The sequence below is a fragment of the Ooceraea biroi genome, chromosome 9 (assembly GCF_003672135.1).
Source record: "Ooceraea biroi isolate clonal line C1 chromosome 9, Obir_v5.4, whole genome shotgun sequence".
In the NCBI taxonomy this organism is placed as follows: Eukaryota; Metazoa; Arthropoda; class Insecta; order Hymenoptera; family Formicidae; genus Ooceraea; species Ooceraea biroi.
The window spans coordinates 7,238,856-7,262,037 of NC_039514.1; the positions used below are offsets into that span (position 1 = coordinate 7,238,856).

Here is a 23,182-nt window from a genome sequence, read left to right on the forward strand (position 1 = left end):
CACGGCACTCACCGGACACGGCAACACGCGGCCACACCCCGAAGAAGCCGCGATCCGCGGCTCGTTAACCGCACACGCTTGCACGCGCGATCCCCCATAAAGGGAAACGATAAACGCACTACGGACAAACGAGCAAACGCAACTACTACCGTCGAGTTATTAATTCTCGAAAAGCACAGCGAAATTGCGACCTCGTAATCTCACTGCGACATGTCGCGCGCACCCCCCGATGAACCCTTAACTTAACGATCTTTGGCTTCTACGTCGCACGTTAATCTCGCGAGAGGAAACGTGAAGAGGAATTTATTTAAAATTGCAACCGACACGTTGGTATCTGCACATTTTTTAATAAATAATAAAATTATTCTCAATTGTATTTCTTGAATTCTTGAACTCGATTGTATCTTTATGTAAGGGAAGATTAATTTTGATAGAAGATTTGACGAGTAATTTGGGAAAAAAGACTACTGGTTTTATTTTCAGGGATCTTGGAAACTTGGCGTAACACATTTTAGGACGGCGACGTAACATTTTGATATACATACAGTAACAGGAGCGAACCAATGTCAGAATACATTTTATACTCCGCTGGGAGAAGCCGAGGGTTAGATTAATATTTATGACGCCCCGTAAAATGTACGCTGGGAAAGGAAACTTTTGCCCCGTGTATCCCTAATCGTCCCGCGCGATCTTGTGTTTTACTTTATCCCGACGTTCTTTGCGTCGAATGTAATGTTTGGAGATCGCGTTATACCCCTCGGAGACCGATATCTCTTCGGAAACGTCAGGAAAGATCCTCCATTCCTCGCGCAGCGTCCGATCGCGCCCCAAATATGCAACACACGCCACCCTCGGAAAACCACCTGAAAAAGTCAGAATACCCTAAAAAGAGAGAGGAAGAAACAACTCGATTATCCGAATCGCTGATGCGAATCGATACCTTCGCGGTGCTCCAATTTCTGGCATTAGACTTGGCATTAAGCGTGCGCGGTTTTCAGCTTTCGGTAGTACGAAAGCCGACGATAGAACTCGTCTCGAGCAGAGAATACGGGGCCTGACACGACGACAAAGAAAACGGAAAAAAAGAGAATGAAGGGAGAAGGACAGGAAGGAGAAAAAGAGAGGGCGCAAAAGAGAGAACGCGCGCGGAGAGAGAGTCAATGGGTATAAGCACTAAGCACGTAACTATAAAAGGAGCCGGGGGTTGCGAATCGTCGCTAGATTAAAAAGAGGCCTCCCTTTTTCGCTTGCTCTTTTATGCCGGTGCGCGCCGCGCCCCACACGCATCGCGCCCGCTCGCTCGCTCGCTCGCCTCCTCTTCGCCCGTAACGTTAACGTTACGGCTTACAGGGTACGTACCCCCCTCACGCATACGTGTGCACACTCGCACATTCACGCACATTCGATATCTCGCGACCGTCCGTCCGTCCGCTGGAAAAGCAATTCGATCTGGCAGAGCGCGAGTACGGCGGCCCACCCTCCTCCACCTCCTGCTCCTCCAGCCCCGTTTCGCCCCTTTTTATCTCTCTAGACCTGCTCAAGCGTCGGATTTCCTGATGCTGAATTCGACTTGGCGAGGTATAGGTGCCCACTCGCGCGCTCGCGTTTATCGGAAATGCAAATTGCGGTGAGCGGTGCGGTATGTTTGTGCCGGTTTGCGTACACCGTATCCGGGAACGCGACTTAATTAAATCGTATCAAACGGTTGGAATACTCATCCTCGATCTAGATATATTCCCCCGCATTTAACAGTGATCATTAATTATTCACCAATAAACTACATTTATGTACTCGCGCGCGAAATACTCCGCCGCGATTTCGTTCCGCGGAAAACGGATTTGTGAACGGCTCAAGATGCAAGAATTATCTGTGTTCAAGTACCTCCGAATTAAATCTACTTGAAATTTGCATCCTTGAACTTTGTCAGACTCATTCGAGTCGCGCGAATCATGAGCGTTCGATTCTCGCTTCTTGGTCGTCGCTTTTTCTCGGCAGAGCAAGAGAGAGAGAGAGAGGAAACGATTGTAGACGCGCGGGTACAGGTCCATCGGTAAATGGATGGATGAATCTGAGCGAAAAAGGGTGCCTTTGAGCTGCCGAGTCCGTTGCTGCCAGATTAATTAACGAAGCACTCGCCCGGGGCTGGAGGAGGATCAGCAGCAACTCCGTTATCAGGGTGGAGAGCTAATAGACAGATACTCCTGCCTACTTATCTATCAGTCCGCCTTTCGATCAACTGCCTTCCTGTCGAACGGCGAACGCCGGCTTCCATTCCATGTAATCGTTAACTAATCGCTCGTGCTACGACGATCATCAGACAGTATCGATTTTGATCGACGCTTTTCTACATCTAGCATACTTAATTCTCTCATGCTGCATTTGGAACATTCAAGTGGAGAAATTCATTTCTCTAATACAAAATAACATAAAACATGAAAATAAAACACGAATCTTAAAGATACCGTATCTCCGTTAAATTTGTTATTATAAAATTAAATAAAGGGAAAAATGAAGGGAGTATAAGGGGATGAAGATTTTACATATATGCTTGTTACGAGTGGATAATAATTATTATTTTACTATTATTTATGTACTCATTATTATTTATTTATTTATTTATTCATGTATCGATAAATTTGTTTTGCTCAAAGATCTCGTGGGATCCAACGAACTTCGGTCGCGTTGAGGCAAGGCTTAAAGGCGTAATTGCATCAAGATCGCTCGACCGTTTGTCCCGCGTTTACGTACAGATCTGTCGAAGATCTCGAAAAGCGTCCATCTAAGTAATTACTGAAGCTTAGGAGCGCCGTTGGGGGTTGAGGACAGCAATGGTGATTAAACGTGAGATAAGATACATACAACCACCTCCACCTCCAACGCGCTCCACATGCGACACGGACGGACGCGGTTGTTTCTCTCGTGCCCTAAACCGAGTCCCTTAATTGGAGTAGCAACCTTTTCTGAATATCTTTGACGACGCATCACACGAAACGGCATAATGCGCGGTCAACGACGATCCCCGGACACGCATCGAGATTCCTGATACGCGATATTTAATGTTCAATACTGCGATTATCAATTCACGTATCAACGTCGTTTCCATAAAGAGTGAGTATTATCGTGTCATAACGTTTATAATTTAATTTAAATGCTAATTTAATTGATATCATACGCGCGCGCGCACAGACACGCGTAAACGTATGCAGCGCGTCGAAAAATCTATAAGTCGAAACCCTTTGAATGTCCCATACGGATATAGAGAGAAGAGTGCGAAACAGATCGGCCTTTCCCCATATAATATTTCTTCATTTCTTTTTTTTCCTCCGAATGAATCCTCGAAAGGAATGACGCACGCAAATGCGCGGCCTTTCTCCGCGCTAATAGACTCGCCTGCTCTCTTGCGCTTTCGCTTTCTAAAGCACAACGTTAACCCCGGCATTCTGGGGATAATCGACTGAAAATAACCCCAAGAGAGTCCCAGGACCCCCCTGGGTCCCTGATAGACTCGTTCTTCAATACAGCCTGGTGCATCTGTCCCTTTTGAAGAGGACGAATGACTCCGACAATTAGAGGAGCAGCAGCGGCAAAAATCCTATCGGAAGACTCGCCTGCACGAGCTGCGTCTTATTTCTCGCTTACAATGATCGCTGAGAGATTACGCGATCGTACATCTGCGGGGATATTATCTGAAGACGTAATAGAGAGACCGTATCCCCCCTCTCGGTTAACCCTGAGAAGCACAAGTGATTTTAAGAAAAGAAAAACTAAATGAGGGAAGAAAGAGCTATAAACTACTGTGCGAAACATTTTGAAACAATTCAAGCCGATTCTTTAAAGAACATTTTATCAAAAGGATTAAATTTTGCGCAATTTAACAATTCATAAAAATTAATCTTTAGAAATTGGAAATCGTGGTAAAGCCTAGTACTCGTTATACTTCTTCATAATAGTTAATAACAGTTATACGATTAGCGAGAAACATTACGCGATATTTTGTAATGTCGCAGGCTCGCAGCTGAGATCGTATTTAATCCCCCTCTCAGCCATTATGGTGGTTGAGGGTTGACATTAGCGTACAGTCGGATATAATTGGCCTTTGCTCATAGAATTTCCTACAATTAAAGCATTTGCATAACGCGATGGCGTGTCGAGGAGTATCTTTTCATCAAACTGATGAGCAACCAGCGGCGTGCTGCGTATTATATGTATACGCAAGGTGATAGATTGTCGGCAACAGACACGCTAGAGGGGTTTGTTCGTTTAATACACGTGCCCCAGCTATTCAGCACAAGCACGTCACGGGAGTGACTGCTTGCTTATATTCAAATTAAGGCCCGGCAAATGTTTCCGTCCCGTTATCTTTTCGAATCGCATCGACATAAGTCCACCCTCCTCTTAAATGGACCAGACGCAAAAAAATACAGGCACAATAAACAAAATTACCAGAATGTATTACAGATGAGATAAATAACTTGAACGTTCCAGGCAATATATTATACGATGCATTATAGAACTTGAATGAATCAAACGCGGGATGATCTGAACCTGGAAAGAGGTAATAACGAGCTTTTTTTCGCTCTGACGGGGTTGCTCGGCCACGAGACGCCTTACAAAAGCGGTAGGCCCGACTTGAAATCCGGGGGTTGATTGCGGGCCGGCGGGCAGCGTCGTGATTATCGAAACGCAGGGGTTCTGTGCGATCGGCGCGGTTCGCGGTTGAACGAAAGTGCTAAACGACCAATAAGGAAGCAATGGCAATACACAGAGGAGGCAGTGCCCCGGCGGTGCCGGCGGTACCGGGCCGAAGGGGTGGCTCCGCGCGCAATTACGGATTTTGAGTGACAGATGCTCGCCCAGTCGGCAGTCGGAAGATTAAAACAAGTAATCAAAGTCCCGGTAGCCACCCCGGGATGGATATGGATGGATGCACGCCTCCACCCCTCCTACCCCCGTCCCCTTCCATCCCCCAATCCCTCCGTTCCTACTGTCACCCGTGCGCACTCCCCTCCGGCCCCCTTCGCGTTCTCCCTCCCTCGTTCGTGTCGTGTCTCTCCTCGCTTCGAACCCCCGTGCCCCATCGTTGCTCCTCCTTTACTCATCTTACTCCCTTCTGGAAGAGCAAACCACCAAGGGTAAGCCTTGCTAGTATAATATCCACCTATAGCCGTCATCAAGGCGCGCCCTGAATGCTCCTTTAAGAAAATGTTCCTTTCGCGAGCAGTCGCGTAGGAAGGTTATTAGGCGTCTTGAAGAGGCGGCTGAGAGAGTACAGGGGGATGCCGAGGGTGATGAGTTATATTCAAACGACGCGAGTTCTCAATCCTGCTTAAAGTGCTGAAGAGATGTGTCCAATATTTTGGTAGTGCAGATTCTTTATAGAGGAAAGGAGCAGTGCTTATGCACGTCAATGCACCTCAATGATCTATCATGATAAGAATTTCGAGCATAAATACATGTTGAAATCAGGAATGATGCGCACAAGTCTTACTTCTTACTGTCTATTCTATTGTTAAAAGTATTAATTTGCCAATCTCTAATTTGAGAGAACGACTTCTTTACAAATTATTGACTGCAACGAATACTTCATTGCTACGAGTACAAGAATAGCAAAATATCCGACAAAGTAAAACTAGTCTGATATTGTTGAAATCGTTTAGGATCCGGCGTTGGCACAATTAGGACCCGAAACCTTACTCGTTACACGCTCGACTGTCTCACAATAGAAGGACCATAAACCGAGGGTGATGGACAAGAAATCCCTCGATTAGACTCGGCAATATAATGCTGATATGATCTGACCACTTAATCGGCAAAATACAATAGTGAACTGGACGATTACAATTGCAATTCTGTCACGTGACTGCAGAGTACAAGGCGCGTTAGTTCAGGATAATACTGTCCGCAATTTCAACTCTGGTTCTTGCGCACAAATATATTAATACAACATATCAAGCAAAAATCAAGAGATTTCTCAATTCTATAAAATTCAATAAAATAAAGATAAAGAGAGACGAAATAAGAAGATAACAAATTTACGTTAGTCCCCGACTATTACAATCCCCCAAAAGTCTGATCGCTTTTACGTCAAAATATTCTCCGAAAATAACACCGAAACAAGATGAGACCAAAAAGAAGAACCATTTTCCATTTTCCAGCGGCACACATGCTCTTTCTTCTATTTTACACTGCGCGACAATAATGAAACCCGCAACGCTGCAACATACGACTCGTTGACACACGGCAGTACCGCGAGACGTGAACACGCTGTACGGTGACGCGAATGTGATTAGTCTCGTGATTTTCGTGCGAGGGCACGGGGGATGGCGAACCGGGATTGGATTTGGCGCGGGTGCGGGATGGTGGATGAGCCGTTTATCTCGGGCGTCGCTTTTCAGTTTTCCACCCCCTCGCGATCTCCCGGTGCACGGCCCATCCCAAGCTCTCTCTCTCTCTCTCTCCCCCCCCCCTTATCTACCTATCTCTTCCCAAGACTACGGCCTTCTCACATCTCTGGTTACTTTATCCCTTCCTGCGGGGCGTTCCCCGGGCCTGCGGGTGTCCCGAGACGCGCGAGAGAGTATATCTTCCCTGCTCGCGAAATAATAAGCTCGCTCGACTAAATTTATCATGAGCCTTTGGAAGCAACCTTCGCCAGGAACGCGCGCCAGCTTACCTGCCTGCTGACACCGCTAACAGCTTTTAATTCCGTCACCCACCTCACCTCACGCTGCGTTCTAATTATCTTATGGCGTCCCACGCGCATGCACCCCTCGCTCTCACATTTAATTTTAGCGCAGCCACGCTAATTGCTCGCAGCCTGCGCCACCGCACTTCCACCGCGCGCATCGAACAGCGATTGCTGGACGCGTCTTCCGCGTCAAGCGTTCTCAATATTTAACTAATCTCAAAATTAAATTAAGCAAGGAAATCAAGCAAAAAAATTGCTAATAATTTTAATGATGCAAAATAAAATTATCCAGAAACGAATAGCGTAATGTTACGCACTGGAGAGTGAACTGGATTATTAACATGTTTATTTCAAAAACGCGAACGCGTTTATCAACCGCGATGAGATAAATCCGCAGCGAGAGGAACGTTCTCCTCTCGACAAAAAAAAATCAAATTAACCAACACTGCGATTGCTCTTTCCCTTCTGCTATTCACTCAAAGCTATCCGCTCCTTGAGCTATATCTGCCGCCAACTTGGAACGCACGCATACATACAAACCTGTGCCCCCGCATTTTTTTTCTTCCCCCTCAAGCTCGTCATCCATGGAAGCACGAGCGTGGTATTGTACATTATACATACGGAGTAGCGTAAAACGTATACGCTATTTATATTCTATATATATATATATATATATACAGGGTGTCCCGGGTTTTAACCGACAAACTGCGGGAGCATATTCTACTAGTGGAAATAAGAAAAAATTCTTATATCGAGTTTGCTTAGAAATGCTTTATTACAAAGTTATAAACCAATATTGAAAAGAAATATGAGATAAGTAACAACGGAACATAGTGTAGAATTTGGAAGGTCGAAGATGTTTATGTTACGTGTATTCACGTGTATTCATGTTCACTATGTTGAAACGAGTCAGTATGATTGTTACTTTCACAACAGTAGCCGTTAGATTTCAATCGTCGTGTCAACTAGCAATTACTATCAGAATGCCAAAAGTGTTTTCAAATGAGGAATACACTGATATTCATTTCGTGTACGGATTCTGTGACGGAAATGCACAAGCTGCCGTACGAGAGTATCAACGTAGATTTCCTAACAGGAGAGTACCAGATAGATTTAAAGCAACGAATTACTAATTCAGTTACTGAGATGCAACAAAATTTTCAGGAATGTCGTACCGTAACAAATTCTGTACTACGTCGATGTCTAGCTTGTATCGATGTGCAAGGACAACATTTTGAAATGCGTCACTAAATCATTGCGTAGATAATTTTTATTTTTGTGAAAAAATCCGTTGTTACTTATCTCATATTTCTTTTCAATATTGGTTTATAACTTTGTAATAAAGCATTTCTAAGCAAACTCGATATAAGAATTTTTTCTTATTTCCACTAGTAGAATATGCTCCCGCAGTTTGTCGGTTAAAACCCGGGACACCCTGTATATATATATGTATATATATATATATATATATCACGCTATATATATATATATATATATAGCGTGATATACAAAGGAAACATGTTTAAGGATCACTTGGATTGAATTTTCGGGATTACGAGTTTACTTGCCGCGACGGTCGTGTTCGGGCGGATCGAGATAATACGTTAGTCCGGGAGGCGGACAAATATTTTCATCGCTTTTTCAGCCGGAATAGCTCGAAACGGTGATACCATATATGGAAGTTTCACCGTTCGGAAGGCGTTAAATGTCTTTGTTCGGACTCTCCCGGAGACAAACAGCCGATATTTGCTAGCCTATTTGCGACCAGCAGCTCCGAATCTCGATCAATCGTTATACCGATTCGCTTCGGAGTACACCGTACATATCAGTCGCTCGTTCTCGCGTCCGGTCAGCCGCGTCCAGTGCCGTTGAGCCGTTTCCGCGATTGAACTATCAGCTTCGTCGCCCGTTTCCGGCGGGTTCTCAAACTGTGCTTTATAATTTTGTTATTTTATTATTGTTAATCTAACGAACGGTCCGAGAGCAAGTTACGCCGTCTTCGCGCCAAGATTTCCGCCTGACCACTGTCAGAGGCTCCTCAACGATCAGTCCACGCTTCCGACCACACGAAGTGAATATTGACCACGCGTCAGCTCTCGGCCGTGACCTAATTTCGCGATCAAAATAAAGTCAGCTGTTCTATCGACGAAATCGAGCGATAACTTGTGTATACTTTCTCCTGCCCACTCCCGCTCGAGATTTCCAGAATCTAGAGTGCCCGACTCTCGTGCTCAGCGCTGGGCGATCCGAATCGAGCTGCTCCACCGACCAGCTCCACGCAGTATCAGATACAAAACATATAAACAATTCAGTACAAGATATATTACAAGATATATTACATTTTCAGATCTGCTCATTGTGTTACAAGTTGTTGCGAGTGGCATAATGCAATTTTATTTTGTATGCAACCCTATTTCGTATAATTAACTGGAATATTTTGTTACATTATGTAACTGTATTACGTTACAATTGTATTGTACACAAACCTCTACCGATGAACGCCTCAATTCACTGACTCGAAGTACTGTTTGCTGTCCTTCGGGTTGGGCTTGATGGTCTTGGAGTCGGGCTGCCAGTTGGCGGGGCACACCTCGCCGTGCTTCTCGACGAACTGGAAGGCCCTGATCAGCCTGAGGGTCTCGTCGACGCTTCTGCCGACCGGCAGGTCGTTGACGCTGAGCTGCCGCAGGACTCCCTCCCTGTCTATGATGAAGAGGCCCCTGAGCGCGACTCCCGAGTCTTGCAGCAGGACGTTGTACCTGCTCGATATCTCCTTGTTGAAGTCGCTGAGAAGGGGGTAGCCCAGGTCCCCGCCGAGGCCGCCCTGCTTCCTCGGCGTGTTGATCCACGCCAGGTGGCTGAAGTGCGAGTCCGTCGACACTCCGATCACCTGGGCGTTCAGGGCCTCGAACTCGGGGACCTTCTCGCTGAACGCTATGATCTCCGTTGGGCAGACGAACGTGCTGCAAGCAAGAATATAAAAGTGAGACACGCTGCCGCGGCTGCGGGGACTTATCTGAAGGATCGCGAGGGATCTGCGTACAAATCCAGCGGGTAGAAGAACAGGACGACGTATTTGCCCTTGTAGTCGCTCAGCTTGATCTCCTTGAAGTCACCCTTGACCACCGCGGTGCCGCAGAAGTCCGGCGCCGGTTTCTGGATCTCCGGCCAGCCGCCCAGCAGCTTCGAGCTCACTGTGAAGCCGCGGACGCATTCCGCATTCAGCGACGCGTTGCCCGCTCTCGCCAACGAGCCAGTCGCAGCGACCAGCTAGAAGCAACTAATCGCTGTAATCGCGTGCAATGGAGCGGCAAAAATAGTCGACCGGAGTCGAAACATGTGACGGAACAACTCATTTTTGACAGGCTCGATACTCACCAGTTTTCCACCTTGCGAGGCGAATAATCGCAACATCGTGAGGCCGAGGGACACTAAATTCGCCGTGCAATTGTTCGCGGAACGCGTGAACTCGTTGTCGAGTCGTTTCCCGTCTTCCCGACGAACCTAACCGTCAGTTTCGCCAACTCTTCGCTGGCGCGCGAGCGAAATTGGCGGTCCCGTAGAGGTTATGAACCACGAGAGAGATAAGAGCGGTGAAGATACATGTGATGAAACTGTATATATATATTTTGTTACATTATTGCACGCGCTAAATGTTTATAAAAAAATTAAATAATTGTGAGATTAAAGAAAGATAAATTGGTAGCACTTGTCCGAGAAAAAGGGAAAGCTAATTGGCTACTTAAATCTCGAAATTTCAAACTTTTGAATTTTAGACCAATTAAATTCGATTTGTCAAATTTAAATTTTAATTAAATTTGAGTTTAATTTTTAATTTAAATTTGAGTTAAAGTTTAAATTAAAACATTGGCATTTAAATAATTTAGAGATGTACTCTTCGACAAATTATGCAAATAGTTGAAAGCTGTTATATTAATTGGAGGAGTGCAACCAGTAACATTTATTAAATGATAAATTATAAAAAAATGCACAAGCAAATGCACAAGACGGACAATATAATCATATCTTTATTCAAATAATTCTTAGAATTTCATTCTTATTACGTAAGTGTATATATATACACATACAACTTTTACACACATATATATATATACATATACATACATCAGCCTATGCCACGTAAATTTTAAAAATGCTATTAATGATAAGATATAATAATAATATATAAAAAAAAAGAAAAACAGAACTGCAAAAAATACTCGACTGCTCGCATTCGCGTGTTTGTAAATTATCTCGAATTTAACGTTAATATGCATTATCGATCTACCTCTAAATAACTTACAAAAAAAATGCTATTAATCAAAGATACTCGAAAAACATATAATTGCAACGGTTTTTTATACAACTTCGATATCAAAGTCCACAAGTATGCCATAGTCGACACCGTAGAATCGTTCGCAGTATAGATTGTAACAAATTATAGCATCCTCTCTGAAACAGCTTTCTCAGACCCGACGAAACGTCGATCGTTCGATTGATCGATCGATCGATCACCCCTCAATAAATCCCCGCAGGAGTCTCTTTATCGATACACTAAGAAGACGAATGATCACAATGTGCGTTATTAAATAACTATAAAATTATTTAACAACTAGACAAAAATATCTTGTGTCCTATCCTCGCGTCGCTTGGAACAAGTTTTCTTCAGTTGGAAGCCGTGGCGGTGGCACTTGGCGCGGGAGTGGACGTCGACGTGGACGTGGACGTCGACGTGGACGTCGACGTCGACTCCTCCGTCACGATACGTCGGTTCTTCTTGATCTTCTTCCATTCGCCGTTCGTGTAATTCATCTGGAAGTGCGTCTCCACCAGCATCGGCACCGTCGTGCCGTCCGGTTGCGTCACCTCCTCTATGTTCTCCGACAGCATCACCGTGACTATGTTACCCAACTTCGGACAGGGATTATCTACGAGCGAAACAGTCGATATTATTACTTACAAAAAGAAGTAATATTAATGTTAAATAATTATTATTTAATTTTTAATAATGTTAAATAATTATTATTATTTATTTAAATAATTATTTAATGTTAAATAATTATTATTATTTATCCTCATACCTCTAGAGCCAGCCATGAAGCCGAGGATCAGGGCCTTCTCCGGACGCGTCACCTTGTTCGCGGTCCTAAACATTTCCTGCGCCTCTAACATTTGTTCTCGCTGAAACGCAACAATGATCGATGATAAAATTCGTGCATTCGCGACAATACGTGTATTAAACGAAGATTCTGCGACTTACAGTGAGGGATAAACCCTTTCTCGTGTTAGCTGCGGCGTTGGGCTGCGCGGTGGTCTGTATACGGATCTGCGTGATCGTCTGAGCCGGTCTGACCGTCTGCACGGCGACGGGAGTGGTCTCCACCGGCGTAATCACCGTCGGCGTAGCCGCTGGTGGCACAGTGGTGTTCGTCGTGGTGGTGGTCAACGTAGGAGTAGCTGCGCGGGGTGAAACAGCGCGAGATTAATCAGAATTCCACGCGAGGCTCTGCCTTGCGGAGATCGCGACGCATATAAATAATTATATTTATTAAAGTCACAACAAATTATTAAAATCTAACAATAAACTTCACCTTTATAATATGAATAAATTTGTAAAAAATAATCAAACAAAAAAACATAATTATTCCATAATCACTCGCCTAAGAAAAATTAAAATTAAAAAATCAAAAATTAAAAATTAAACTAAAATATTCAATAAATTAAATCCCGAGACTTCTTTGCGAAGCCTTGATGAAGCTCAAATGAAGTCTCTGAAATTGCGCTGAACGGATCTTTCGTCTTACTTGTCTGCGCGGCAGTCGTGGTCGCGACGCTGCTCGGTGTGCTAGGCGCGGTGTACGACTGCGGCGTAGCCACTGCCGGTGCGATCGGCGTCGCGGGCGGATTTATCGAGGTGAGTCCCTGCGCGTATTCCGGCGTCGCCGGAGTCTCGGCGACGGGCGAGGCCGCGGAGGCCGCCGCCGCGGCGGCGGCCGCCTGCGCCTCCGCGACCTTCTTCTGCTGCTCCTCCAGCTCGAGCATCCGTTTCCGCTTCTTCGCCTGTGCGTACCCGAGGGGCTGCTCGTTAATGTCCAGCAGCTTGATACCGCCGTCCTTTCGTATTCTACTGTTGATCGACGTCCGGTTCGACATGGAAGTGCTCGTGAGCGAAGGCGACCTGAAACCGCTCAGCGGAACCCTGCTCGGAATCCCTTTGAGGGGCGCTGAAATGATTTGCATGCGATTTTGTATTATTGTTTTATTATTTATAATTTTTTATCTTTTTTCTACTTAATTAAATTTGAGTATTTATATTATTTAATTAATTAATGCTCACTTGTGTCAGTCATTTTTCTTGGCATCCCTCTGCTCCTTACAGGTACGGTAGGGGTGGTGCTCTTCTTGAGATTATTGGCAGCGTCGGTGCTCTTTTGAACCAACTCTATCCTCAAGGCTGCACTCTTCGGCTTTCGCTTCAGAGTGAAATGCTTGACCGGCGTAGGCTGCTGACCCACCACCGACGTCAGTGCAGTCTTGTTGAGATAGTGACACTCTAAGGGAAGCATAGCGGGATCGTTCTGTTTCTTCAAAAGTTTCCGCAGGTCGTTGACCAGCTCGCCAAAAATTGGCCTGTGCTCGTCCAGATCGGTGATGTCCGTGTTCAGGGAGCCAGTCGACGGGAAGGTCTTCATCGCTTCGGATAGCATCGATACCCACAGTTCGCTGTCCAACGATGCGACTTCGATGATCTCCTCCAGCTCCACGCGCCACTGTCGTTTTTACCAACATACGAGCATTGAAGTTCCATAAAATAGGAATATTAAAATAAGCTACATAAGGGAAACACTGTCCTCGCAGGTGGCAGTGTTCCAAAAATCACGCAACAAATTTCAGACAGCAGCTGCAATCCTTTCAACGGCCGGATTCTCACAATTTATTGTAAATATTGGTCGCACGCATGCAGCAGCCTTTATACTAAGCGTCTCAAAAACATTGCATAATTGAAAAATCAAACAGATAACAGGCGTAACAGGAGCAAGTGTCGTCGCCAGTGTTGACCTGCTTGTACCCGCATCATTTTGCGCCCACGTGCCAGCAGCGATCGCGTATTCGCACGCGGACGCGACGATACTCGTGGGCGAGGGAAAGAAAAATAGAGGGAAATACGTGCTCACCTCCTCGACATTGCGCCTAGGTATGTGGAAGAACGACAGGAGCAATTTCAGCTTAACCTGCGTCTGCAGGTCGGGAAAACAATCCTTGATGTTCCGGAGTACCTCGGCGTTGAGCTGCGAGCAGATGGAACTGCCGGTCCAGCTATCGTTTGACGTACCGAGCTTGTTATGCAGCCACAACGACGTATCACTGTCCCTCACATTCGCCATATTGGAGTCGTTTGTAGAAAGTATCGCCGATCGTCGCGGTAGCGCGCCACATGCGATTCCCGCCACACACGATGCGTGCGTGCGGTCGCGCGGGTCACGCGTGCGTCACATGTACCAGAGAGAAACCTGAGAGCGGCCACCAGCCTCCACGGGCACGTTTCCTGACGTTTGACGCGCCGCCTGACAAAGTGGACGTGAACTAGTTCGTTACTCTCGGTGATGATACATGATTCGTGTCCAAACTATTCATAAGGAAGCTTTCCCATGTAAACTCTACTTTCGAACGAGTCATAGTGCGTTCGAAAGGGAAGGTAAAAATATTAATGTCGTGTTCGAGGGTTTGGGTGTATGAGCCTTGGTTTCGGAGAAATTTACATCTAAAAGTGAGCATTTTCCAGCGGTATGGAAAGTACCATGAATAGCTACAATTCGGCGTGAAGGGCGGTGGTCTAGTGGCTAAGCGCGAGACTCGTATTTTGCCATCCGCGCAAGTTGGGTTCGAGACCGAGTTGTGATAATTTTTTTTCTTCGGATTTTTGTTTCTTTGTTTGCATTATACTTTTTTATTATGTAAATAATGATTTATTATGTTTTATTATATTTTGGAGGTATACGTATATGTATAATGAGACATAAACATATACATTTAACATTTGTAAACTTTTTATTTATTTATATAGTTTGTATACTGTCGAGTGTTTATTTATTATAAGATTCTGACTCATTAAAAAAAGTGTCACAACCTCTGTGCCTATGACTGTACAGTGTTGCGGATGAAAATTTATATAAAAGCATTTATATTTTTTATGCTTTTATATAAATTTTCCATCCGCAACACTGTACAGTTATGTCAGAATTTTATAATAAATAAACACTCGACGGTATACAAACTACATAAATAAATAAAAAGTTTACAAATGTTAAATGTATATGTTTATGTCTCATTATATATACGTATACCTCCAAAATATTATGTACATAATAAAAAAATATAATGCAAACACAAAGAAACAAAAATCCGAAAAAACAATTATCGCAACTCGGTCTCGAACCCAACTTGCGCGGATGGCAAAATATGAGTCTCGCGCTTAGCCACTGGACTACCGCGCTTCACGCCGAGTTGTAGCTATTCATGGTATGTACTTTCCGTGCCGCTGGAAAATGCTCCCTTGTATCATTACCGAGCGTAACGAACTAGTTCACGTCCACTTTGTCAGGCGGCGCCAAACGTCAGGAGGCCGGTGGCCGCTCTCAGGTTTCCCTCTGCATGTACGGAATGGGTGCGTTCCACTTGGCGCTCGCAACGTTACGACTCGTTCCCGCGTCAAGATAGTTTAGATAATTCTCGACTCGAGATAATTCTCAGCCAATCGACGAAATTTAACCGATCCGAAAGGGATTTTCTCAAATCGTCGGTGGTTCCGATGAAATAAATTTGGGGTGCTCCAATTAAAAATCGACGCGTTGACGACGGCGAAAGGTCCTGCCGCCAATCACGATTCTGGTTACACCGAAGTGGAGAACTCGCGCCGCGAGAACAAAGGAACATCTCGGAGGCCAACACTGCCGGATCCGATTCGAATGGAGGCGCACGTTTCGAGTCGACACCTCTCGAGTTCAGGTTGGGGGTAAAATTAGTCCGCGAGAATTCCAAATGACAAACACGAATACCTTCTCGGACTCCCAGGAGTCCGCGATCATAGACGAGGAAACGTACAACGCGATAGAGAAAGACTTGTAAGTAGTAATAAGGGTCTGTCCGCGCGCGCGATGATGGGCCGGCGCCGTTTTGTTGCGTCATTCCGCTTCGCGCCTTCACGAAAATTAAATACCAGTAATGCCACGTTAAATGTTTTTCCTGTCATTTTCCAGTGGCGGCCAGCTTCCGGTAACCATGAACGACGATATCCTCGCTGCATCCTCTCAAACGCTGAAGGAGGACGACCTGTCGAGCTTTAACATCGCCAATTTGCCATCATTCGAGAGCGATGAACCGGTTGCTAAAAGATTCAAGGAGGAGAAAGAGGAGGAGGATGATTATTATCCTCCGATGAACACGCTGCCGCAATATTTTGACGACGCAGAGTCGGGAATGTTGAACTTCCAGTATGAGATCATTGAGACTAGTCAGGACTGGGTGGTAAGTACATGCAATAATGAATTATGTGCAAGAAATTTAATTATCCGGTATATTGCGTACATATACCGCACATGTATTGTAATGAATAAAATAATAGATGATGAATGAAACTACAGCGAGATTTACTTTTTGAATTAGTGTGAACATTGCCAAGCAACGTGATCGTTACAGACCTAATACAGATTTAATTCTGCCTGTTGAACGGTAACTGATTAATTTCTAATACCGATTAGATTTTCATGTGGAAAATATTCCGTAGCCAAGTGCAAACGGTGATGTAGTGTGACAAGGTACTAAGATGTCTTGCTTGGAAATTTGTGTTCTCAGGTTTAATCGTTCAGTATTAACTATTTGTCCCAAAAGTATAGAAATCTGCTTAAACTCCTGCACGAGTGCAATATATATTGATACATATTTCTTGGTAGAAATATATTAAATTTCTTAGTAAAATTATTTTAATCTTGTTTAAATGTTTAAGCAGGTTTTGTATGTATAAGTGGAAGCTTTCCCTGTACAGTAGACAGCTTGATTAAAACTACTACAAACATGCATGACATTATCATTTCATCAGGTGCTTGCGAAAGGTCACACGATATATTAAAGCTTTTTTATTTATTAATAATGATCCAAAATATTTTTTATAATTTTATGGGTGCATTGGTATCGATTTATTAAAAAAGTCGATTTTTCTGACCCCTTTCGAGGAACTTTTGCAAGCATCACACGTAATAACGATCTGGAATAGTACTCAGAAATTAATATTTTTGTTTTTCCTTTGTGTATCGCAAAACGATAGCTCAAAATTTATTTACCTCGCTATAGATATTTTTTTCTCTTTCTTTTCTTGCCTTTATACAGTATTCTCCAGTGGTGCGAAAACTATACATGAAAATGGACAAGTCGCTGCCGTTGCAATTCACGTGGAACCAACCCCTCCCGGGGGTATATTTGCGCGCGATGATGGCGTTTAAGCCGGAGCAATATAAGAACGATCCGGTAATGAGATGCCTCAATCACATGGCTGCGAGCAATCCCGTTAATCAGAACATGGATCCGGAAAAGATCAAGCACGTGGTGCACTGCGTCACTCACGATCATTGCACTCGCTACGACGAGACAAATGGGTTCCTCTCGACCATAACGAAGCTCGGTGCGCCCAAGCTCACCCGCCAAGGGTTACAATACGAGAAAATGTGCTTCAAGTTCACGTGCACGAACAGTTGCACGGGCGGCATGAACAGACGGCACACGGAATTGATATTCACCTTGGAAAACGCTCGCGGTAAGGTGTTGGATTGTGCAAAATTGTCCATTAGGGTGTGCTGTTGTCCCAAGAGGGACAAGCGGAGGGATGAGAAGGGACTGCCCATGGAGGATGGGCCGTCCAACGGGGATAATGCTATGCCGTTAGCTAAGATGCCGTCTGAACATATTTACAACGTTCAGCTGAGTATTCCTGGCAAGGAGAATTACTTGTCCGTACTGAAGTACGCGTACGACGTTATGGCAGGCCAAGCCTTCAAGACGGGCCAACACGATTTCTTTAAACCGTATATGGAGGACATATTGCACAAAACGGCCTAATAATATTTTAGCTTAACAACATTTTACGTTTTATGAAATTTTATTTTAAGACTTTTTTCGTAGCCGTTCTGTTCTGTTGACCGGAGGATCTATGCTGATTGTTTTTTAAAAATAAAAATCAAAAACGTTCTTAATTTTGTTAAAAATGGAAGGTCTACATAGATCATGAGAAATGTATGTGGACCTTCCATGTTGAAAATAAATGTTATATATAAAAAAAACAAGTTGAGTTTTGCAGTACCATTTAGCCGCAAAGAGAAAAATCAGCATGGGCTTCTCGGCCGACTCAATTTTAATTCCGATATAAGTTTTAAGTTTTATTAAAGTTTAAAGTTAAACGTTTTATGCATATTTGCGTGATATCACGTATTTACGATCTCCGTTCACGATGTATTATTAAGTTAGCATGTTATAGATAAGGATATGTTCGTTCTTTAGTGTTACGCGAACTAAAAGTTCGAAGCTCTGAATCGAGTATTTCAGAGATTTTATAATTTTACATTGAAACCTTGCATGCTCATTTTTAGCGCACGTTTTTCTCATTACGACTGCGACGTTTTATTTTTCAGTGCATGTTTTTATGCAAGCGCAATTTTATTTTTTTTCGCTCATATAACACGGATAACATCTCGCGGTATATCTTATCGATTAGTCGTTAACCCATTATATCGTTCGCAAATAAATTTTATTACTTTTGCAAGAAGAGGATATGATTATTCACCTCCTTAGCTAATTAGATTTTACTTAATCAGAAATATTACAGAGATAATACGTAAACTTCATTGCTCCATTTACATGTACAGTCTGTCGTGGGCCCGATGCTCCGATATCTGCACGTTAACGGCCTTCAATAACAATGCGCTCGGCAGTGGTGCGATGTGATGCGAGGACAACGTTACAGGATCTTCGAGGCTCGCCACCTGCCTGCGCAATTGCACCTCCGTGCCGTTGTCGCCCCAAGCGTGCATCGTCCACTCCCACGTGTTACTCGTGCACGTGTTCCTAGCGGGATACATCATCCAAGCCGTTTCCTCTCCGCACTACGATGATCATATGTGAAATAACATGATTTTTGTTATTTTGCAGTCGCAAGTAATTAAGTGCCAAAAATTGGTGTGCAAATTCAAGCAGAAAAAACGTTCTACATTTTTGTTCTCACTCGATGGCAATGCCTTCGAACGCGTTATTTTAATTTTTCGTAAAACTTTAGTGAGATATTCCGCATTTTATCAGATGCCTTTCGCGATAGCAAATCTACGTGAAGCGAATCTGATAAAATTAGATAACAAAATATCAAATCTCTGTTTTAAATTATCAAATTTCTTATCTTACATATTCCAAGTGTTTATCTTTTTTTTATGATTCCACAATGGGACATGGACTTTGAATCCACCGTCTCCCGTCGACCTCTCCAATCGGGAATTCGCGATTGAAGTAGAAGATTAATGCCGTACCTGGAAGAAGAATATATCGCTGCCATGATGAAATATGTAAAGCGCTTCGCATCCAAAGGGGACCGGCAGCGGGATCCTCGCGCCCCCGGAGTAGAAGTGCACCTGCGGCACCGCGTGGGTCCTGATGTGCTCCAGCAGCGAGTCGGACGTCACCGATTCCCTGCAGGATTGCAGGAGGGGACACGCCAGCTGCGCGGAGGACACGGAATCCGTCGAGCCACCCCAGACCGGCGTCCGCGGCAAGCTCAGCGACTGCTGGCTGGTATTCCTCGTGGACAACTCGGCCATCCGCGAGGACGAGTCGTCGTCGTCGATGCGGGCCTTGTTGTCCTTCGACAACTCGCCGGTGCTGGCGGACTTGGCGCGGTCGTTCGGCGATAACTGCACGCGCAAATTGTTGGCTCCTCCGTTGGCAACCGCTTCCTCCGATATCTCGGATACCCTCGTCAGATTGTCCGCGGAAGCGGCCTTTTCCCTGCCTCCGAGCAGCCTCGTCAGGAGGAACTGCCTCGGCTTCAGCGTGCAGTTACCCCTCGCCCGGCTCGCAGTCGGTGCTGCTTCCTGCTTCTTGCATTTATTTCTGCCGAACAACTGATCGCGCAAGTTGGAGCGATCGGGCGCGCCAGCGCCTTGTGCCTCGTCGGTCATCCCGTTCACGTTGAACGTGTCGCGGAGCACCCTGTGCAACTTGTCCGCGAGGAGACACCGGCCTTGACCAAGTCGGACTCGGCAAACTGGACAGCGCGTCGTCTTCGGCCTGCAGACGACGCACAAGATGTGACCGTGAACGCATTGCGAGACCGGGGGCGCGGCGCTCTCCAGGCAGATTGGACACTCCAAAGCGCGGACCTGGAGAAACATTTATAATAATTTTTTTTTCCAATTGCACAATTAAAATTATAATATCCATGTCACATTAGCAGATACCGGAGTACGTACCGTTCCTGACACTGCACTTGCTAGATTCCTAGCTACATCCGGAAGCGGACCCTTCAGAGCTAATCCGGTAGAATTTTGCTCCTCGTTCTCGTGCGTGTACCGCCAGACGGAGAGATTTACGTTGCGCGCGCCTTCCTGAGCGCGAATCAGAGCGGCGATGTCTCTGATCTTCAGTCCCAGCAGATCGTTATCGTCGACGGCCAACAGGCAGTCGCCAGCTCTGGATGAAGCACAGAAAACGATGTTTATATCACCGATATAAATATTTAATTCAAATTTAGCTGCTTATATAATTAAATATTTATATCAGTGATATTCACATTAAGATCGTAAGGGCGGCAGATTTTTGATAAAAAAGTCCAACGAAACTCACTTCAATCCGGCTAAATCGGCCGGACTGTTATCCTCCACGTAGCCGATCCACGGATACGGATCCCACTTGGACTTGGTGAGGTGAAACCCGCAGGATTTACCGTGCACCTCCGGCGACGCGCTCGTCTTCTGCATTTGGAGTATCATCTTTCCCGGCGCCAGCGAATTCGCATCTTCCTCGGGCAGGGACGTTACGATCTTCACACCCGCCACTTCCGCGAGGACTCGAGGATGCAGGGAATGCGGCATACCGCCTCGCAAGATTGCTATTTGCACGGACGAAAAGGCATTCGACTCCGCTCGAGAGCCAGAGTTCGATCTTCGATTCAGCCTTCCTGAGCGAGATCGGTACTGCTTGCTTCGGAAGTAATTGCGTGTCAGATCTCTCGGCGAGAGAGGAAAGCCACTCGCCCGTTTACCTTCACCCATTTACGCGCTCTTGACATTGACGCTCTTACGTCACGCTGGGATGACGAGCGTGTCTCACTTTTACCTCAATCCACCGATATTACTTCAGATAATCTCTTTGCAATAATTTTTTACACAAAAATCGAGAAGCGAGTTAATTAAACAGATTTCCTACTGATTCGCAGTAATGCAAAAATGATGTATGATCGTATATTAATTTATGAGAGCAATTGTATTGGCATACGTGTACTACATGTATGATACAAAAAGATATGTGCCGGTACGTTCAAGTATTATCAACTATCATTATTCTAAACAAGCTCGATATTTTCTGTCTGGACTAAAATAGGACTAAAATAGGACTAAAATAGGACTAAAATAGGAATGTTATAATTATTTCGCATAATAAAAATGAGATATATACATCTTAGGCCTTAACGAAGTTATTATATATATCTTGTGTAATCTAACTGTATATAATACATGCTCATTTTTATTTTTTTATTTTTATGCAACACTTTCTCATATGGAAGAAGATATACCGAGATTGTCACTGGCAAGTTTAGGCGGCAAGGACAATCGTTTCTGAACGCGCTGAGAATTTATCCATATTCACTGCGGTACAAAATCATATAACAAAATAGCCGAAATAAAGTGAGCAAATGTTACACTAAGGAATACTTTTAAATGTAGGAATACTCTTATACGCATTAATATTATATTAATCACGCATTCATGTAAGAAAATTTTCGATGCACAGAAACTTGAGGTCTAGAACTCTCGACTTTCCTCGCCTGCGGTGTCAGACTCGAATCCCGAAAAGTTTCTTGCGTCTTCTCGCGTTACTTTTCAATCGTCCCATTGGAAATTCAAATTTTTTTTATCTTCAGAAGTGCGAAATGTGCGGAAAACTTTTTTCATGACGGAATATATCGGACACTTATCAGAGAGTTTCTGGCACATTTTACAGGTTTCAAGATTACAAAAATATTATTTTTATGCGGAAAAATTGCAAGATAAAGCTGTCGGACGCAAGAATTTTGCATCGTGTCACTCCTCGTTTCCGACTTATATATATATATATAAAAGCAAAGGATGGCAGCTTAGAGAGAGCTTAGGGCCTTGATACAATTTTTCAAACGTTTTTCATTAAAATTTTTGAACAACATTCATACTTTCACTGCCCTCGTGGCTAAACAGAATAAGAAATTCAATAAATTGAATCAATATTGAACCAGTAACACGTAAAAAAAGATGCAGAACATTTATATAAATTAAATCTTTACTAATTAATCAAAATTATTTATAATAAAATAGCGAGAGGTATCACACGCATACATACACGGACGCGAGTTCACATCTTCATGAAATCGAGTATGTACTGACGTCTGAAAGAGGACCAGCTTCAATTATGGACATAATTACAGATAAACGAAGGCTTATCACCTCGAGTAAAACGAACATGTACGAACATTGTGCACCGGGGAGGCAATTCTTATACATATATATATATATATACACAGGGTGTTTTCTCTAACTGTAGCGCTTAGAATATCTCTGCTTCCTTTGATGATATGAAAAAAGTCGAAGGACAAAAATTGTTCGATTCAAAGAGACTAGTACTCTGGTAAGAAAATTATTTTTTTTAATGTGACCTTTCACAAGATGTCAAGGTCATGAACATTTTTTTAAATGAGATGGTATATTTTCCTTAACGAAATGATGTAAGCTTGTAAAAAAAAATTCAACCATACAGAATATGTTGACCTTCAAATGACTTTGAACCACAAAAATCACGTTTAGGAAAAGAAACTCTATTTATTGTACGTATAACTACAAAGATATACCTTTTTTACAGATGTTCGAAATGATCACCGTTTACTTCGATACACTTTCGAATTCGATGAATAAACGATTGTTTTACGTGTTTGAGAGATTCCGGAGTAATTGCGGTGCACGCACGCTGAATTCTTTCTCGCATATCTTTCTCGGAATATCGCGATAAACTTCATTTGCACGGAACATACTCAACGAATCATTTCCTGATCGCTGGATTGGACGTGGTGGAAGAATTTCTTGGCCGGCTCGATCACCAGATCTTACGCCTCTTGATTTGTTTCTTTGGGGACACCTAAAAAATGAAGTTTATCGCGATATTCCGACAACACCTGAAGATATGCGAGAAAGAATTCAGCGTGCGTGCACCGCAATT

The 23,182-nt window shown here is 44.1% G+C and overlaps 4 protein-coding genes across 4 annotated transcripts; 1 reads left to right on the forward strand and 3 right to left on the reverse strand.

Annotated features, from left to right (window-relative positions):
* Positions 1 to 8,990: 8,990 nt before the first annotated feature.
* On the reverse strand, positions 8,991 to 10,275 carry LOC105279049 (peroxiredoxin). The gene is made up of 3 exons (XM_011338587.2): positions 10,067 to 10,275; positions 9,732 to 9,958; positions 8,991 to 9,651 (listed from the first exon to the last, which is right to left on the reverse strand). Exons 1-3 carry the CDS (start codon positions 10,100 to 10,102, stop codon positions 9,192 to 9,194), a joined length of 723 nt encoding a protein of 240 aa, XP_011336889.1. The 5' UTR covers positions 10,103 to 10,275; the 3' UTR covers positions 8,991 to 9,191.
* A 518-nt stretch (positions 10,276 to 10,793) lies between these two features.
* On the reverse strand, positions 10,794 to 14,160 carry LOC105279048 (negative elongation factor A). Its single transcript, XM_026972145.1, has 6 exons — positions 13,864 to 14,160; positions 13,026 to 13,458; positions 12,493 to 12,912; positions 11,949 to 12,145; positions 11,770 to 11,869; positions 10,794 to 11,616 (listed from the first exon to the last, which is right to left on the reverse strand). Exons 1-6 carry the CDS (start codon positions 14,071 to 14,073, stop codon positions 11,354 to 11,356), a joined length of 1,623 nt encoding a protein of 540 aa, XP_026827946.1. The 5' UTR covers positions 14,074 to 14,160; the 3' UTR covers positions 10,794 to 11,353.
* Positions 14,161 to 15,599: 1,439 nt separating this feature from the next.
* LOC105279045 (cellular tumor antigen p53) lies at positions 15,600 to 18,495 on the forward strand. Its single transcript, XM_011338583.3, has 3 exons — positions 15,600 to 15,810; positions 15,946 to 16,213; positions 17,072 to 18,495. Exons 1-3 carry the CDS (start codon positions 15,728 to 15,730, stop codon positions 17,795 to 17,797), a joined length of 1,077 nt encoding a protein of 358 aa, XP_011336885.1. The 5' UTR covers positions 15,600 to 15,727; the 3' UTR covers positions 17,798 to 18,495.
* LOC105279046 lies at positions 18,472 to 22,545 on the reverse strand. Its single transcript, XM_011338584.3, has 4 exons — positions 20,564 to 22,545; positions 20,191 to 20,410; positions 19,252 to 20,100; positions 18,472 to 18,837 (listed from the first exon to the last, which is right to left on the reverse strand). The coding sequence occupies exons 1-4, from the start codon at positions 20,989 to 20,991 to the stop codon at positions 18,589 to 18,591; spliced, it is 1,746 nt and encodes a 581-aa protein (XP_011336886.1). The 5' UTR covers positions 20,992 to 22,545; the 3' UTR covers positions 18,472 to 18,588.
* Positions 22,546 to 23,182: the final 637 nt, after the last annotated feature.

Bases quoted from the DNA above. Each gene is read 5' to 3' on its own strand.
- LOC105279049 (XM_011338587.2), bottom strand. From the start codon at position 10,102: ATGTTGCGATTATTCGCCTCGCAAGGTGGAAAACTG. The intron at 9,959-10,066 runs GTGAGTATCGAG...AGTTGCTTCTAG, and splicing joins CCTCGCAAGGTGGAAAACTG to CTGGTCGCTGCGACTGGCTC. The intron at 9,652-9,731 runs GTACGCAGATCC...TCTTGCTTGCAG, and splicing joins TTCTTCTACCCGCTGGATTT to CACGTTCGTCTGCCCAACGG.
- LOC105279048 (XM_026972145.1), bottom strand. From the start codon at position 14,073: ATGGCGAATGTGAGGGACAGTGATACGTCGTTGTGGCTGCATAACAAG. The intron at 12,146-12,492 runs GTAAGACGAAAG...CACCCCGCGCAG, and splicing joins CACGACTGCCGCGCAGACAA to CTACTCCTACGTTGACCACC. The intron at 11,617-11,769 runs GTATGAGGATAA...TTTCGCTCGTAG, and splicing joins CTTCATGGCTGGCTCTAGAG to ATAATCCCTGTCCGAAGTTG.
- LOC105279045 (XM_011338583.3), top strand. From the start codon at position 15,728: ATGACAAACACGAATACCTTCTCGGACTCCCAGGAGTCCGCGATCATA. The intron at 15,811-15,945 runs GTAAGTAGTAAT...GTCATTTTCCAG, and splicing joins AACGCGATAGAGAAAGACTT to TGGCGGCCAGCTTCCGGTAA. The intron at 16,214-17,071 runs GTAAGTACATGC...GCCTTTATACAG, and splicing joins AGACTAGTCAGGACTGGGTG to TATTCTCCAGTGGTGCGAAA.
- LOC105279046 (XM_011338584.3), bottom strand. From the start codon at position 20,991: ATGGGTGAAGGTAAACGGGCGAGTGGCTTTCCTCTCTCGCCGAGAGAT. The intron at 20,101-20,190 runs GTACGTACTCCG...ATGTTTCTCCAG, and splicing joins CAAGTGCAGTGTCAGGAACG to GTCCGCGCTTTGGAGTGTCC. The intron at 18,838-19,251 runs GTACGGCATTAA...TGATCATCGTAG, and splicing joins GCGATATATTCTTCTTCCAG to TGCGGAGAGGAAACGGCTTG.